The 16,071-nt window shown below is 39.6% G+C and overlaps 1 protein-coding gene across 1 annotated transcript in view; it reads right to left on the reverse strand.

The window, feature by feature from the left end:
• ACTR3 (actin related protein 3) overlaps positions 1–16,071 on the reverse strand; it is a 38,049-nt gene that overhangs the window by 8,946 nt on the left and 13,032 nt on the right. The window contains exons 2-6 of the mRNA XM_028744440.2: positions 9,442–9,497; positions 6,299–6,423; positions 4,759–4,869; positions 3,286–3,381; positions 841–948 (exon numbers count right to left, since the gene is read on the reverse strand). Coding sequence (XP_028600273.1) covers positions 841–948; positions 3,286–3,381; positions 4,759–4,869; positions 6,299–6,423; positions 9,442–9,497 — 496 coding nt within the window. The remainder of the gene's footprint in view (positions 1–840; positions 949–3,285; positions 3,382–4,758; positions 4,870–6,298; positions 6,424–9,441; positions 9,498–16,071) is intronic.

A 16,071-nucleotide genomic window follows, 5' to 3' on the forward strand; every position in this document is an offset into this window, starting at 1 on the left:
TATACTTAATTAAAGCATCATCTACAACAACACAAAGCAATCTCTCCACTCTGATTCCTAATGAAATGAATCCTGAGAGTATTAAAGCTCTTCCATTTTTGTGTAAAAAGAGAGGAAATTTGGTAGCTGTTTATCACTACTGCAACTAATGGATCAAAACTTAAAATAATTCTGAAGATCGATCTCTCTCTCTCTCTCTCTCTCTCTCTCTCTCTCTCTCTCACACACACACACACACACACACACAGTGTGTGTCTTTAACATAGGGTAAACAGATAATGGTAGACAGAGATATATAAGGGGATCATCAGTCTGGTACAGTATAGCCTTCCTCTTTCACCAGCTTGTAAGACAGAGGAGGAGGAGGAAGAAAATAAGGGAAGTAAATCTACACTGGATGAAGGGCAGGAAGCTTAGTTTCTGCCCACATGATTTTTGTTTAATGTGGGGGTGGCAGCATCACTTCCAAAGAGATCGCCATGTCTTCCTTAAAAGCAACGAACCCCACAAAATTTTCAGATTTAGCTGAAGGATACCTTCATATATTATACTGAGAGAATTGCAGATTTAATTATTAAAAACTTTCAACAAGCTATAAAGTTCAATTATATACCTAAAGCAAAAAAAAGAGAGCAGATTTTCTCTAACTTCTGTCTCCAAAATAAAAATAAGAAGAATACGTTCCTAAATGCTAATTTTAGCACAATCTTGTTTGATATATAACACCTAGTTCACTGGGAAAATGCTGAACAGAGCTGCCAAGACTATCCTTCCCATAATAGTGATAGTTTTAGAAGCAGTGGTGTTCCACAAACCACACCCATATTTATGTGTACTTACCACAGGAATGACGTGAGTGACACCATCCCCACTGTCTATAACCGTTCCAGTCAGTGTTCGCTCTCCTACTTGTCTTGATGTCCAAGATGCAGCTAAGGCAAGGACGGCCTTATCCAAGGAAACAATTTGAGATTTAGTATCTCACAACAAGCCTAAAGGCCTAGTCTTCAAGCAAAGATTGCCACATCAGACAAAAACCATTTAACATACTGTATTTTTTGCTCTATAAGACTCACTTTTTCCCTCCTAAAAAGTAAGGGGAAATGTGTGTACGTCTTATGGAACAAATGCAGCTATCACAGAAGCCAGAACAGCAAGAGGGATTGCTGCTTTCACAGCGCAGTGATCCCTCTTGCTGTTCTGGCTTCTGAGATTCAGAATATTTTTTTTCTTGTTTTCCTCCTCAAAAAACTAGGTGCGTCTTGTGGTCTGGTGCGTCTTATAGAGCGAAAAATACGGTAGTTGCATTGCACCATGCAGCAGAAGAAAACAAGAAGTAAGAAAACAGAACAAAGGAACTGGAAATAAAAACCCTAAAAATGGTATTCAAAAATTGGTAGATTTTACTTTCTATAATTGCAGCAGCACCCAAAAGTTAACCAGAAAATTGGAAACTTGTTGTAATTCAGGCTTTGGGAAAATCTAAATATGCATTGATATATATAGGAACTACCTAACTGGTACTATATAGCTGAAGCTGCACTAGTTTTAAACAGTCTAAAAACTTTCTCACATTACCTTGTAATGTAGGGATCACTGCAGCACAGCTCCTTTCTGTACCATGAAGGCAACAGCAGAAGATCTGGGTTCTGAAAGGAGCTTCCCATAGAAATTGCACCCCTTTCTCAGGAGCTGACAAGGGAGCCATTTTCCCATATACTCAATCAATTACTGTGGGCTTTATCTTTCCTGTGTTGGTACCAAGGATATTATGGGTACTAAAATATTATTGTGTTTCTGAAAAGCTTTTCTTTAAGCTAATATTATATTAAATTCAACAGTTTATTGCAAAGAAACATCAAATTATTGCTGCAGATCTTCAGAAGGATTTAGGCATAGCCAATAAAAGTAAGGAGTGCAATGAAGAGCAGTGCATTCAACAGAACATAATAAGGAGGAACTAAAACACTAATGTAGACACTCAAAACAGAAAGGTTAAGAATCCACATCCTCACAAGCCTACACAAGACGACAGCTGTTTTCTGGAAGTATGTTGAAAAGATTAGCTTTTACAGTAAACTATATATGCAGATCTGAATGGTGAAGTCTCTGAATCTGACTTTTCTCTTAAGAGGCAAAGTGCATCTTATTCCATAGATCAAACTGAGACACAGAACTATTCTTCCTGTGACAATTTTGCTGCTGTCTCCCCTTTGAAAGAAGGCAACGCTGCTCTAAATCTAAACAGCTATACATACACATATGGACTTTTGTGTTGTATTTTAAAAGAAACCTGAGGAAAGTGCTATTCAGAGATTAAATGTGGGGCAATGTATGTTTATGAAATACATAATCTGCTTTTCAAAACAAAATCTCAGAAAAACTTTATGCGTTTGACACTGAATTTTCACTGGTATGAATACTTTTAATGAATTTTAAATATTACCCTCTGTTTTAAGGTCTACAAAGGGACATTTTTGGCTTAGAATAGATGTTTATAAATTTATTTATATCTCTTAGCCTTAACAGAGAGCCTTATTGCAAGTTCAGGAAATCCACATAAGTGTAGTGTCCTAATTCAAAGAGCCAACAGAAACAGAGAGATGTATCTTCAAAGGGTTAACACATTCTGTTCATAATCATATCTTCTAGTGCGTGAACACGGTTTTTTGTACTCCCTTTTGTGGAATAATTACAGCTTGTTGTTATTTGCTCATGTATTTCTTTGCAATACAACAATTTGGATCACAATTAGACATGATAGCAACAGCTTACAACCTTATGCCAGCTGACAAACAGGACAGGCGGCGATTGAGTTAAAGCATAGCATTGGCTGGTGGGGAAATCAACCTGCTCATATTTCCCCACCAAATATCACTTTTTAAAAAGCAGCCACTCTCCGTGACTGGAAATAATGTCTGCCAGAACACCCATGGGAGGAAAACCGCATAAAAAGCTAGGGGGCAGAATAGTTCAGATGCTGTAAGGTTCAGCTTCCACACCAATCCAACCATGCAAAAAGTAAAGAGATTTGGCAGCAGACTTAATTCTGAACATAGTTATCGCAATGTGGCATCCAGTTTGGCCCCAAGAACAAGGTGAATTGTTCTGGTCCTTTAGCAGGATTAAACCAGAAATTACTTTTTGATCCTTTGGGTCAGAGTCCACATGAGAGGTTCCAAATCCGGTGCCAATCCCAATTTCTGCACAACAGTTTGCATATTCTCCTCTCAAGGAACGTTACTTAAAACATTTATCACAACTGTAAACTAAATGATGTTTCACCTGAACAGCAATGTAAAGCCCGGGAACATTGAAAGACTCGAACATGATTTCTGCAGTATATTCCCTGTTTTCTGGAGTATTTAGAGGGGGTTCAGTCTGTAAAGCAAAATCATCCAGTCAGCTCAGTTGAAACACAGCTTTTTACAGTTGAGTTGTACTTGTAGAAAAACAACAACAGAAGAATGACAAGAAAGAATAGCAAGGTATTTCAATATCCCATGTGGCCTGAACACCATTAGAGTACATCTTGACCTTCACAGCACATGGTTTATGGTTTCATCCTCCACAAAAGGAAGAGGCTACTTGAAGACAGAGGGGATGAACTAGTGGAAAGAATGTATGTATACCCCCCCATACATGTATCATGTATAGGGTGGTGAAGGCTGATAGAAATCCTCACTTGCAGTCTGAATACATACAGTCAAAACTAAGGACCAACAGATCAGTGCATTTCTAACCCATGTCAGTTTCACTTATGTTCATCCATTCCACCCCATTTCTACATTAATATTCTATTTTATATAACATTGGCAAATATTAAATATTTAAATAGTTTGCAACAAATTATCCAAAAATTATCCTATACACATTTTAATGTGTTTGAGCATGAACTATATCACAAATTCAGAAGCATGACAAATCCAAATAATAACTGTGTTTCAATCCACAATTCTGGTTCCAGAAGGACTGGTTAGTTAGACCAATTCATATCGGAATTCACAAAGAACAAATTAATCTGGCATTTCTAGTCAAAATACAGGTTTAGCATCTCATTTGCTGTTTTGGAAAATAAGTCTCATGCCTAGGACTTATGCCTATACTTAGAGTTGACTATACTACATAAAACAAAGTATCTTTAATGTAACAATACTTCTGTTATAATAATGTACCTGTGTGTTCATTTTTCCATTTACCGTTTTATATAAAAATAGAGAAATTTAACAAGCTAATTTGCATCCAATTCTGAAATATGACATAAGGGCCACATAGATCCTGGGCCCATTGTTAAAATCAAAAATGTTCTCATGTGAGTTTGAGGCCACTTAAGGCCTATTTTCTAAGAATCCCAGCAGAAAAAAGTTGAAGAAACCAAATGTCACTGACTAATGCTTGTCTCTAAGCAACAGCAGCTGTTTTAGCAGTCTTAATTCTACTCAAACACCAGATATACCCCTGTTTCATCACTGGAGAAATACTTATGTAAAATGCAGTTGCCAGGACACCATTATTCAGCTCTAGAGAGAGCTGGTGCAAGTTAAAAGAAACAGAAACTGAAGCAGTCATCCAAAATTCAGAAGCTCTGTGGCTTTTAACACTCCAAAAAGAAAAACTCCTTTAATCAGTAACTGCTACCGTGCATGTGTTCAAGCTGCTACTTCTGCCTCAACTCTCTTGCAAGTTAAAATTTATTCTACACTATGTGCTGAGAAGAGGTTGTGAATGCTTAAAAAATAGAAGATAGGCTGTACTCACCAATAGAAAATAATGATCTTCAGGTTCTGCCCTTAAATATTTAAAGATTACTTGTTCCATAAACCTCTCCATCAAATCCCAATCTTCAACTATTCCATGACGGATGGGCCACTGTTGAAAATGTTGCAATTAAAAGAGGGGTTTTTAAAAGGCATTTTAAGTTATGTTAGAGCTACATAAATATAATTCTGTATGAAGATCAAAAGAACTAGTCTGCAAGGTATTTGCTCAACGTATAAATTGTTCAACATACTTATTATTGTGTGTAGGATTTAAGGACTACATCTCAGTCTTTTCAAACATCCTAGATAAAAACAACAGTACTCTATATCCCAACTATGTTTTACACAGATATGTTGCTCAGCTGAATATCAACTTAACAAAGAATCATAAGACCTGCCCTGTTGGATCCAAGTAAGGGTCCATTTAATCTAACATCTCACTCACCCCCATTAGCAACCTCTGGGAAACTCACAATGAAACATAACGGCCAAATTCCACTGATAATTATTTAGTTTCTGGATGCAGTGTTGATGTAACTAAGATACAACATAACTTTTACTATACAGTTTTGAAAAAACAAAACACTGGATTCCTTGAATGAGGAGGACAAGCACAAAACTATTTAGGTGAAGAGCGCCACCAAAAAAATTAGTGACACAACTCACCTTCTTCATGTTGATTTATGCTATTTCACTGCCTAAAAGGATCTTTCACATTAAGATCATTTGTTCCTCTTTTAATTCAAAGAGAGCTGGATGATCAAAGGTAGGCCCATATAGAGCACATTGCAGTAGTCCAAGTGGGAGATAACCATTTTGTTTGGTAATGTTTCATGCTGCTTCTGAGTTATGGCATTTGGCTAAGTTTTTTCTAGTGACTTGCACACAAATGTGGCCGTTTAGTCACAGAATGTGACCAGGGGACCATTTCTTCAGTAAGATGGCTGTGACCCAAGTGATGGCCCTTCTCTGCTGTGACTTCCAAACTTTAGAATTACAGTGGTACCTCGGGTTACATATGCTTCAGGTTACATATGCTTCAGGTTACAGACTCTGCTAACCCAGAAATAGTGCTTCAGGTTAAGAACTTTGCTTCAGGATGAGAACAGAAATTGTGCTCCGGTGGCACGACAGCAGCAAGAGGCACCATTAGCTAAAGTGGTGCTTCAGGTTAATAACTGTTTAAGGTTAAGTACGGACCTCCGGAACGAATTAAGTACATAACCCGAGGTACCACTGTACATTCCTGAGGATAACACAACCTTCTTCATTCTCTAAAATATTGCTCTGAGATATTGGATCAACTACCAGGACAGAAATGTATTAAATAAACTTGCAATCTTAGAACCACAAAATATTTTATTCATTCCAACCAGAGACTTGCGAGTTGCAACATTATCACTGTTTTATGGTACTTTATGCATTATCATTCTATAAAACAACCTCTGTAATGAGCAGGCAAGTCTCTAGGGCAGGGTAAATTGGTTGTGTGGTTTCTTTTTTTATTAAAAAGTAGCGAAAGTTCTAGCTGTAAATACCTTTGTTGCATATGTTGGTTTTTCTATTGCTTCATCCCCAATAAAGAAGTCTAGGTCATCCACACCTTTCATAACCCTTCTCTGTGCTTGATCGACAACCTTGGCAGATTCCTTGATAGCGATACCTTAAATGTAGGGGGGGGGGGGGAGAGAGAGTTGCAGTCAGCCGAGACAGATTTGTATCCTAAACTTTCAAAGCGATATTCATTTTGTTGCAAGTACTGCCAAGGAGGAGGTTATTCATTTAGTGGGTACACAATCTAACTTTCTAAATAGATACATTTCAAATGACTTCGAGGAATAGACTTCAAGACACCCACAAGGAAAGTAATCTGTAGGTGCAGTGTGCTTCTGCCACATAAATCTATCAGGAACTCTCCAATTCTATAAGTTACTGGAATTTTATTACATTTCTACAGCTTCCCTTTTCTCATTTAGTTTCTCATCCCTTTTCTCATTTGGTTTCTCATGGCCTCCTTTTCTACCACATAGCATTAATCTCTCAGCACATTCCTCTACAAATCTCTCATTTTAGTTCTAAACATACATTTTTACTGAATAAGCAGAAGTGTTATAATACAAAATTGAGGTACTGGGCCAATAGCCCTGGCCAGAAAGTTTTATTTGTTTGTTTGCTTTTTGCTTTTAGGTATCCTTCAGTCATTTCAATTCAGTTTTATAAGATATCACTGTCACAACTTGAAGAAGCAACAGATCTTGGGTAGGGGATGGGGTGGGAAACAATGCAAAAAGCCTTTCCAAACTCCACTTAATAATTTTGCCCTCGTCCAAATTTAAGATGTAGTGGAATTATTTTGGGCAACTTCAGAGCAAGAAGAAAAGAAGAAAAACAGCGCCCTAGAAAAGCAGTGCCCTGGAAATTACGTCTGGGTAGAAGAAAAAGATGGGAGTTGTGCCAGCAAGAAAGTGGTTGTCTTGGATTTGTGTGCCGCAAGAATAAAACGCTTTAATAACAAATAAATTCAGTGATAGTAAAAGGTAAAGGTACCCCTGCCCGTACGGGCCAGTCTTGACAGACTCTAGGGTTGTGCGCTCATCTCACTCTATAGGCCGGGAGCCAGCGCTGTCCGCAGACACTTCCGGGTCACGTGGCCAGCGTGACAAGCTGCATCTGGCGAGCCAGCGCAGCACACGGAAACGCCGTTTACCTTCCCGCTGGTAAGCGGTCCCTATTTATCTACTTGCACCCGAAGGTGCTTTCGAACTGCTAGGTTGGCAGGCGCTGGAACTGAACGACGGGAGCGCACCCCGCCGCGGGGATTCGAATCGCCGACCTTTCGATCGGCAAGTCCTAGGCACTGAGGCTTTAACCCACAGCGCCACCCGCATCCTGAATTCAGTGATAACTTCTTCCTAATAGTTCATTCACAACTGCAAGTATGTTCAGTACTGTAAAGATCAATCAATCAATGGCATTTTGAGCCATATCGCACCATCACAAATTAAGGGGCGGGGGGGACCTGAATATAAATATGACTAATAGTTTCCTCCAGCGTTAGCAAAGAAAGCAAGAAAAGGCATAGCTAAATTTCTCAACCTCCTTCTACCTGTTAAAAAGCCTATCTCTGCAGTAAAAAATAATAATCCACAATTATGTGAGATATTTATGCAAAACTACATGTTTAATGTAGATGTTACAAGTTGCAGTGTGCACCATCATTCCTTATGAAGGATGCCAGCAATGCCACCCTTCAGGATACTACAAGCTATAATGAACATGAAGAACTTGACTAGATGGGCAGCATATAACAGCATATAAATATACTAAATAAAGGACTACCTCCACCCAATCCCCAGGTTTTTATTTCTAACTATCAGCAGCCATTCCAACCAGGCTATCAAAGGAGAAAAGATAATACAAGGCCTCTCCATTGGTCCTGCCGAAAGACTAGGTTCCACAAGCCTTCTCGTGCGATACAGAAAAATGATGAGAACAAGTTTATATTCTCATTTTCAAAGCAGCCCAGGATTGTTTAAATTAGTATTAAAAATCAGTACTTTTCTAATAAAGATAATCCTATTCTGGAGCATGAATTACAACAAGCAATTGCATTTAGTATAATTATTCATGAACTTGGCCTTTGGGGATGGAAGAGCAATAGATGTTTTCATTTCATCAGCTGATATTATAGCCCCTTGAGCAGCAGTTCCTTTCAGACAGAAATAATAAATTGGTGTGAGTTTTCTTTCTTGAGAGCAGCCTCTCTCAACCTCGGGTCCCCAGATAATAAGAAGAATAAGAATAAGAATAAGAATAAGAATAAGAATAAGAATAAGAATAAGAATAAGAATAAGAATTTATTATTTATACCCCGCCCATCTGGCTGGGCCTCCCCAGCCACTCTGGGCGGCTTCCATAAAAACCAAAAATACAGTAAAATATCACACGTTAAAAACTTCCCTGAAGCCTTTGGACAACAGGGCTGTTGTTGGACTGCAACTCCCATCATCCCAAGCAACATCTGCAGACCCAAAGTTGAAAAAGGGCATCTACTGGTCATATGAGAGTTCCGTAACAGTTTTACCATGAATAGACTTGAATTTCCCAGGACACATAGAAAGAATAAGGCACACAAAGCAAGAGGAGCCAGCAGCACTTGCTAATCTAGGGCAGCCAAGAAACAGAACAGCTAGGGAAAGATCCTTCAAAACTCAGCACTGCAGTGCTAGAGTCTAATTAGAATATCTTTAGCTATTCTGGAGTTTGTTCTTCAAGAATGATTTGAAAACTACACAGTAATTTGCATCAGACATTGTATCAGTTGTATACATAATGCTAAACCACACCATGGCTAAACATTAATACGCAAGTGTGTAGGTACTCATAGTAAACATCACAACCATTTCACTCCTTTCTTGGTTGTCTTGCTGCCATTCTACCCAGAACGTTAAAAACTTACATCTCATAGTTTGTGGATGCGGCAAACCACAAGCCCAGGTTCAGATATAACCATGGCTTAGCTCCACGTAGCACAGTAGCAGAATGACTACGGGAGAAACAAAGTGGCTGCAATGTTTACTGTGAGGAAAAAAGCATTTAAAAATATACACCTATTCTTGAAACTAAGAACTGGATATATCTTTGAACACAAATATAAACTGATCACAAACATAAAACTTACATGATGGAATGATGAACTGTGGCTCTGTATTACCAGCATATCCCAGTTTGGTATACCTGTAAAGGCCAAGAAACAGTAATAGGTTACGTTACCAGCCACCAAACGAAAGGCAGCACTTACAAACCAATGTCATAAAAACAAATACTGATTCACAAAAATATTCCCACTGATATCCCATCACTGATGACTCTTACTGTGAATTTTTACCACTTAAAACACCAGACCAATTTGAGGATTTGAATACCTGAAACATAACTGCTTTCTTGATAACCATGATGCCAAAGCTATATTATTCAACCCTTAATCCACATGAATTATGAAGATGGACTGCTCAATGCAATATTATTGTTCTAGGCAGAAATCCTAAACAGCAAAGGCAAAGGTTCAAGATACATGCATGCAAAACCACCATGTTTTTATGAGTTTTGCTGCAGCTAGTAAAGTAGCTGAAAAGGTTAGCAGCTTCTTCATTTAGAATTTGCTTCCCTTGCTAAATGAGGTGAACAGCTTAGCTCCAAGTTTCAAAACCCATCTAGTTCTATGCACATTTCTAGAACTGCAGCTTTACTCTGTTAATTAAGGAATGCAATTATCTTGCCTCCCATGAAGAACAAATATCACCATTCAAGTCAAGGGTTTCAGTGTTGCAGTCCATATTTATAAGACAATGTTGGCTTATAAGACAATAAGGCTTCCTTGAGGATTTTTAAATTTAATCTTAAAATACCTTTTTTAGCATTTCACAGGACTTAGGTGGTGCGTGCTGTAAAGAAGTGTATGTGGAATGAGCTATTGTAGATCATAAGCAATTAACCATATTTTACTGAATCATAGTCACTTCATGTGCTCACATCTAAGTGATCACACTGTACTTAGTACTTTAACATACAGCAAAGCAATGCCTGGCAACCACGCACAAATTTAACAACTTGTTCTCCCTCTGTCTCTCGTCTCTGCATCAAACCTCAGCTCTCTAAATTTTTCACTTTTGCTCTTTTGCAAATGGTGCACAACTAATTGCTTTTCCTTCACACATTTGCCTTTATTTCCTATCAAAGGCAAAGGCTTTTTAAAGGTCTTTAAAATGCCTCCTTGCATTGCACTTACCAGAATCCAATTTGCCTTCACCATCTGGCAATCAATGACATGTACTTTACGCCTTGCTTCTTTTCCTCTCCTCCATATCCTATACTTTCTTAGATTATAAACTGCTGTTTATTTGAAAAATATAGTACCTACTATAGCTTTTAGTCCTTCAAATAATGCAAGCGGGAGCTTTGTTACTGTTGGAACACCCAAAATATCCTTTTGGGGAACAACTGTGCTACACACAGCACCACTGACTGCTTAAAATATCAGCACAGCACCAGTCCAGAGGGGAGAACTGGACCTTAGCAATGGAGAAAGAAGATAATCTACAACAGGATCACACATGTTGTCTGCTATGTAAAAAATAAAATAGAATAAAAATCACAACAGGATCCCTAGTGTTTTTAAGTATGTGCCATTTACTCCAGGCAGTGCACAGAAACTGCTTCTAAATAAAAATCCTGTTTTCAAAAATGCTATTCAATTATGTTTAACTCAGGTAACTCATACTTCTCCATCAAATTTGTTAAAATTCAATTTTAAGCATCATGATGCAAACCTAGTGGAATATTTATAGGATTCAGTAACCTGGGAAATAACCCATAAACTCATCATAAACATTAGTAAGAAACATACAATATTAACTCAAGCAAACAATGCTTGTGATTTAGAGAATGTTTCAATACTAGATTTTCAAAAAATGAATGTAGCAATTATTAAACATTGCTATGATAATTTTAATTCAGCTAAAGCCTTGCAACCCTTTTCTTGGTCCAGTTCACAAAAGCACCATGAGAAAAGCTGCTGCTAATGTGCATTTTTATATATGGGAATGGATACTGAGCCTCTGCTATAGCATATTTGCAAAGCTGATCAGGGTCCGGTATGGTTTCAAATTAGATGTAGGACCGTGTGTTGAGATTCCTCCATTGAAGTGTGTTGGACTAGATGACCCTTGAGGCTCCCTTCCAGCTGTACAATTATATGACTCTATGACTCACCTAGACTCACATTATGAATTCGTCACAGATATGGGACTGCAATACAGGTAGTCCAACTACTAGTTGGTTGTCACTTTTTGGTAAGTAAAAGCTAACAGATACCTGTAGTCCAACAAAGTCCATTGCAGTGCATCCAGCACAGAAGGCATTCACATGGAAATGGAGTGGGAGAAGAGAAGAACTATCAATTCAGCTGCTTGTACTCCCAGCAGAAGAGCCACAGGAGCTTTATTACAAACATGACTCTAAAACAACATGGAATTTGCCCCCAAAGCTGTCCAGGTCAAGGTTTCATAAAGCATTACTCCAGCTCCGTGAATTAATGTAACTGGCTTATGTTCATGTTTATGTTCTCCTTATGCTACTCTGCCTTTATCCCACAGCCCTACTTACTTACTCTTAATATTATTATCTCTATCCCCAAATAACCTGCATAAGTATCAGAAAACTACAGCAGATGTCGCCAAGCATCACATAAATGAAACTGGTCACATGGTAAGCCAGACTGAAGCTCAACTGATGGTCCATGATTTAGGCCAAATTTATCTTCATAACCAACATATGTGAACAACTCAATCCAGGTGAGGGTTAACAATTACCACGATTGAGGCCAAGTGCAAAGGACTTTCCAAGTACAGTCTTTATGAATACAGTACCTAAGGTGTGGGTGCCTTGCAGGTCAAGAGGTTAAACACAGCTATTAGTGGGGAAGGTGTCTTGTTCTGCCACCACGAATAGACTACACTGTGAGTGTGTCTGAACCACACCAATATTTGCCAGATTATATGTTAAAACTGACAAGATTTCACATGCTAAGATCTTGGAAATATTTTTCTTCACACTAACGAAAAGGAGCTTTACTCCCTTTTCACCTTATTTACTTTTAGACAGAGGAAGAAATACAGCTTAGACCAGGGGTCTGCAACCTTTAAGACAAAAAGAGCCACTTGGACCCGTTTCCAAAGGGGAAAAAAACTGGGAGCCGCAAAACCATTGCGACATTTAAAACAAATATATCTCCGGAGCCGCGATCTGGCAGCGGGCGGGAAGGTGACGTTGGGACAGTGCGTGACTAACGCACGCACCGGCCCCATGCGACGTCACAGCCAGTACAGCGCCCGCCACAGTGGGGAGTGTCGGGGTGCACAATGCGCCTCCTCCCCTCGCTAGTATCCACCCCGGAGCCGCGGCAAAGGTGTAAAAGAGCCACATGTGGCTCCGGAGCCGCGGGTTGCAGACCCCTGGCTTAGACCAAACAAAACTCTGTGCTCCAGACTGGCCCAAGTCCAGATTAGAATGGGTGCTGCTTATCAGGAATGATAAATTCTGCAACAGCCAGACAAGAAAATGAACTTCATTGTACTGTAGTCACTGCAACAAGCTTATGGCTAGCATTACTCAAGTTTGAGAAAAATCATTTCTAGTGCATGGACCCTGTCATGTAGAGTTAAGGATGCAACAGGTTAAAAAGTAAAATTTTGAGATATTCTTTAAGTCATCTGACCCATCTTCCTATCTAAGAAGCAAGAGTGCATAGCTTTTAACACAAAAAGCTCCTACCAACGTTAAGAATAGAATAGAATGGATTAAATTTTAGTTTGTTCACAGTCATCTATATCAAAACTGTCTCTAGATACCTGCTCAAGAGTTCTACAAACTTTCTAGGATTAGTAGGTAAAATGTGAGACAGTTGGGTCTCTGCTGTAATTCAACTGAGATAAACTTTTTCAAAAATAAAACGTTATAGAAAATTGCTTATGGATGACTTCACCTAGAAGTTTATCTCAAAAGATAAGATGCATGGGGGGCAGAATGGAACACTGCAGCACCACAGGAGTCAAAAGGTATGAGGCGTTGCAAAAGTCACATCAGCAACACCAGCTGAGTATATCTGATCAGAATGGACTGAAGCCAGATCAAAACTGCCATCCAAGCCCAGCCCAGCAAGACACAAAAGAATACAAGGTCTATGACAGTGGATTTCAACCTGTGTGTCATGGCACCCTGGTGTGCATTGAATGACAGTCAGGGGTGCCTTGGGCAACACTGGCCTCTGTCCCTCCTTCCTTCCTTCCTTCCTTCCTTCCTTCCCTCCCTCCTCTGATGCCCTCTTGCGTCTCTGCCTCCCAAAGGCCTGCACAGATGTTCGTTGCAGCAGCCCTGGCTATAAGCTCCCCAGGTGAATGGTGCCTCTGGGGCTGGCCAGCGGGTGCTTCCCAGGCCCCTGTGGGCAGTGTGAGGAGCCACCTCCCTTTGGGGGAGGTGGTGGGGGCTGAGAGACCAGGGGCAACCAGTGTGGCTGCCCAGAGGACTCCCTAGGAGAGGGGAGAGGAGGCTGAAGGAACCATCCATAAGGGAGCACGTTTGAAAAAGAGTGAGAGGCTGCCGACTCTGCAGGCAAGGGGTGACATAACTGGGCTCCTGAGTCCCACAGGGGTGCCTCAGAAAGAATGTAGTTGGTCAAGGGAGCCATGGACTCAGAAAGGTTGAAAACCTCTGGTCTATGGTACGGGAAGCCACCAAGAGCCCAAGAGGGTCACCCTCCACATCCCCAATCCATTCTCAGCATGTCATCCGCCAGGGTGACCAAGGCTGTTTCAGTCCTGTAACCAGTCTGGAAAACTGATCAAAATGAATACAAATTAACAGTTTTCTCCAAGACATCCAGAATTTGAAATACAGTTCGAGTACATTCTGCGTGGGAGTACAAAGGTGAAAAAATAGAACATGAGATTTCCTAGGACTGAGATGTAGGGGAAGAGAATGACAAGAATTGTCTAGGGGCCAAAAGATAAAGTACGCTGAATGACAATAGGGAACAAGGCAAATAGGGAAGGGTTATGAGGGGCATTATATGAGACTATGATATGGGAAGGTGGTTACACGTAAGAGATATGGGACACAAGAGAATAGTGATTATAAGGCCAAAAGAAGGAAGTGCTTTATGGGTCAAGATAACAGGAAGAAATAGGGCCATTCATTTGTTGGTATAGAGGGGATTTCCCAGGTCTCCCCAGCTTTCTCTTGCTCAGCAACAACATGGAAAATAACAAAATGGCTTCTCCACCCTTTATCTTAATAAATGCATAGATAAAGCTGAGCAACAGCCATTTCTCCAATTTTCATATGCTTGTGCTGTAGTGATCTGGAACATCAGACGTTTGTGGATTAATACTGGATTTTCATAACCAGCCTCTGATAACCAAAAATGCTGCAGATGAAGCATTTTATAGCCCTTTTATGACAAAGCACATGCAAAATTATCATCCAACCAATTTCTGTCTCATTTCTTTCTCATGCAGACTTTCTGAAACATCTCCCATGAGTGAGCCCTTTGAGAAGAACTAGCATTAAGGTCCTATTAAAATTGCTATTTCTTGCTGCATTTTCAGGGCACAGCATCCCAAACACATTTCCAAGTACAGAAGCTCATAAGTGACAGATTGGGAGTAGAAAGACCTTAATGCCGTTCATTGTTTTAGCACTACTGTGATGTGTCATACTTTGTATTGAGCAATAAAATAACTTCCAATAAAACAAATGCCTTCTGATTCCAAAGCCACTCACAAAAGAATCATCTATGTACTGTCTTACTAATAATAAGTTTTGAACATATTCTAAGACACTGTACATTTCGGATATAGTCCTCTATTTGGGAATAAGTGCCATTGAACAAAACAGAGCCTATATACAAGGAACCATGCACAGGATTAGCCTATTAGTGCAAGAGTACAGAATTCAACAAAAGCACATAGGTGAAGCAATATCCTAGCATTTTAAAAACGTAAGCTCAGGAAAACCAAAAACAGAAGACCAAGATGTAAAAGAGTGCTTAATAGCTTATGTAGACAATGATCCACTGCATAAAAACACATCCTGACTGGAAGGAAAATACTAAGATGTACTTCCAGTAAGTCTAAGCTCAAACAGTACAACTCAGCAAATCTAAAAATATTCATTGCTACTTTAGCAAAAATGCAGAAGAATGAGTCATGAAAATAAATAAGATAATTGGCAGGCACTCCGGCCATTCAGTTCTGAGCCTACACTACTACTCTAATTCTTGTTCGAAGAGCTAAATCTCATCTTCAACAGGGTAATTTCAATACCACAATAACAAGGTAGATCATCAGTTCATAGTGTTAAACAAGGACAAATATAACAGGGGGGGGGGATAAACAAATCTTGATACTTTAAAAGATTTCTAATTCCATGTTTAAACAGTGGGGAGAAAATCTCAAACTGTATCAAACCTACTCTAAGTATTTTTATTCAGTAACAATGTAGGCAAACCTAGTTTAGGAATGCAGTAATACAAAGAATGCAAAGCAAGATGCAACTCATTCATGACTCAGAGAATAATGAGACACACCCCAATTTCAGTTCAGTTTAGAGTAAGGTAAAGGTACCCCTGCCCGTACGGGCCAGTCTTGACAGACTCTAGGGTTGTGCGCTCATCTCACTCTAGAGGCCGGGAGCCAGCGCTGTCCGCAGACACTTCCGGGTCACGTGGCCACCGTGACAAAGCTACTCTGGCGAG

Source organism: Podarcis muralis, chromosome 1, assembly GCF_964188315.1.
Source record: "Podarcis muralis chromosome 1, rPodMur119.hap1.1, whole genome shotgun sequence".
NCBI classification, from domain to species: domain Eukaryota; kingdom Metazoa; phylum Chordata; class Lepidosauria; order Squamata; family Lacertidae; genus Podarcis; species Podarcis muralis.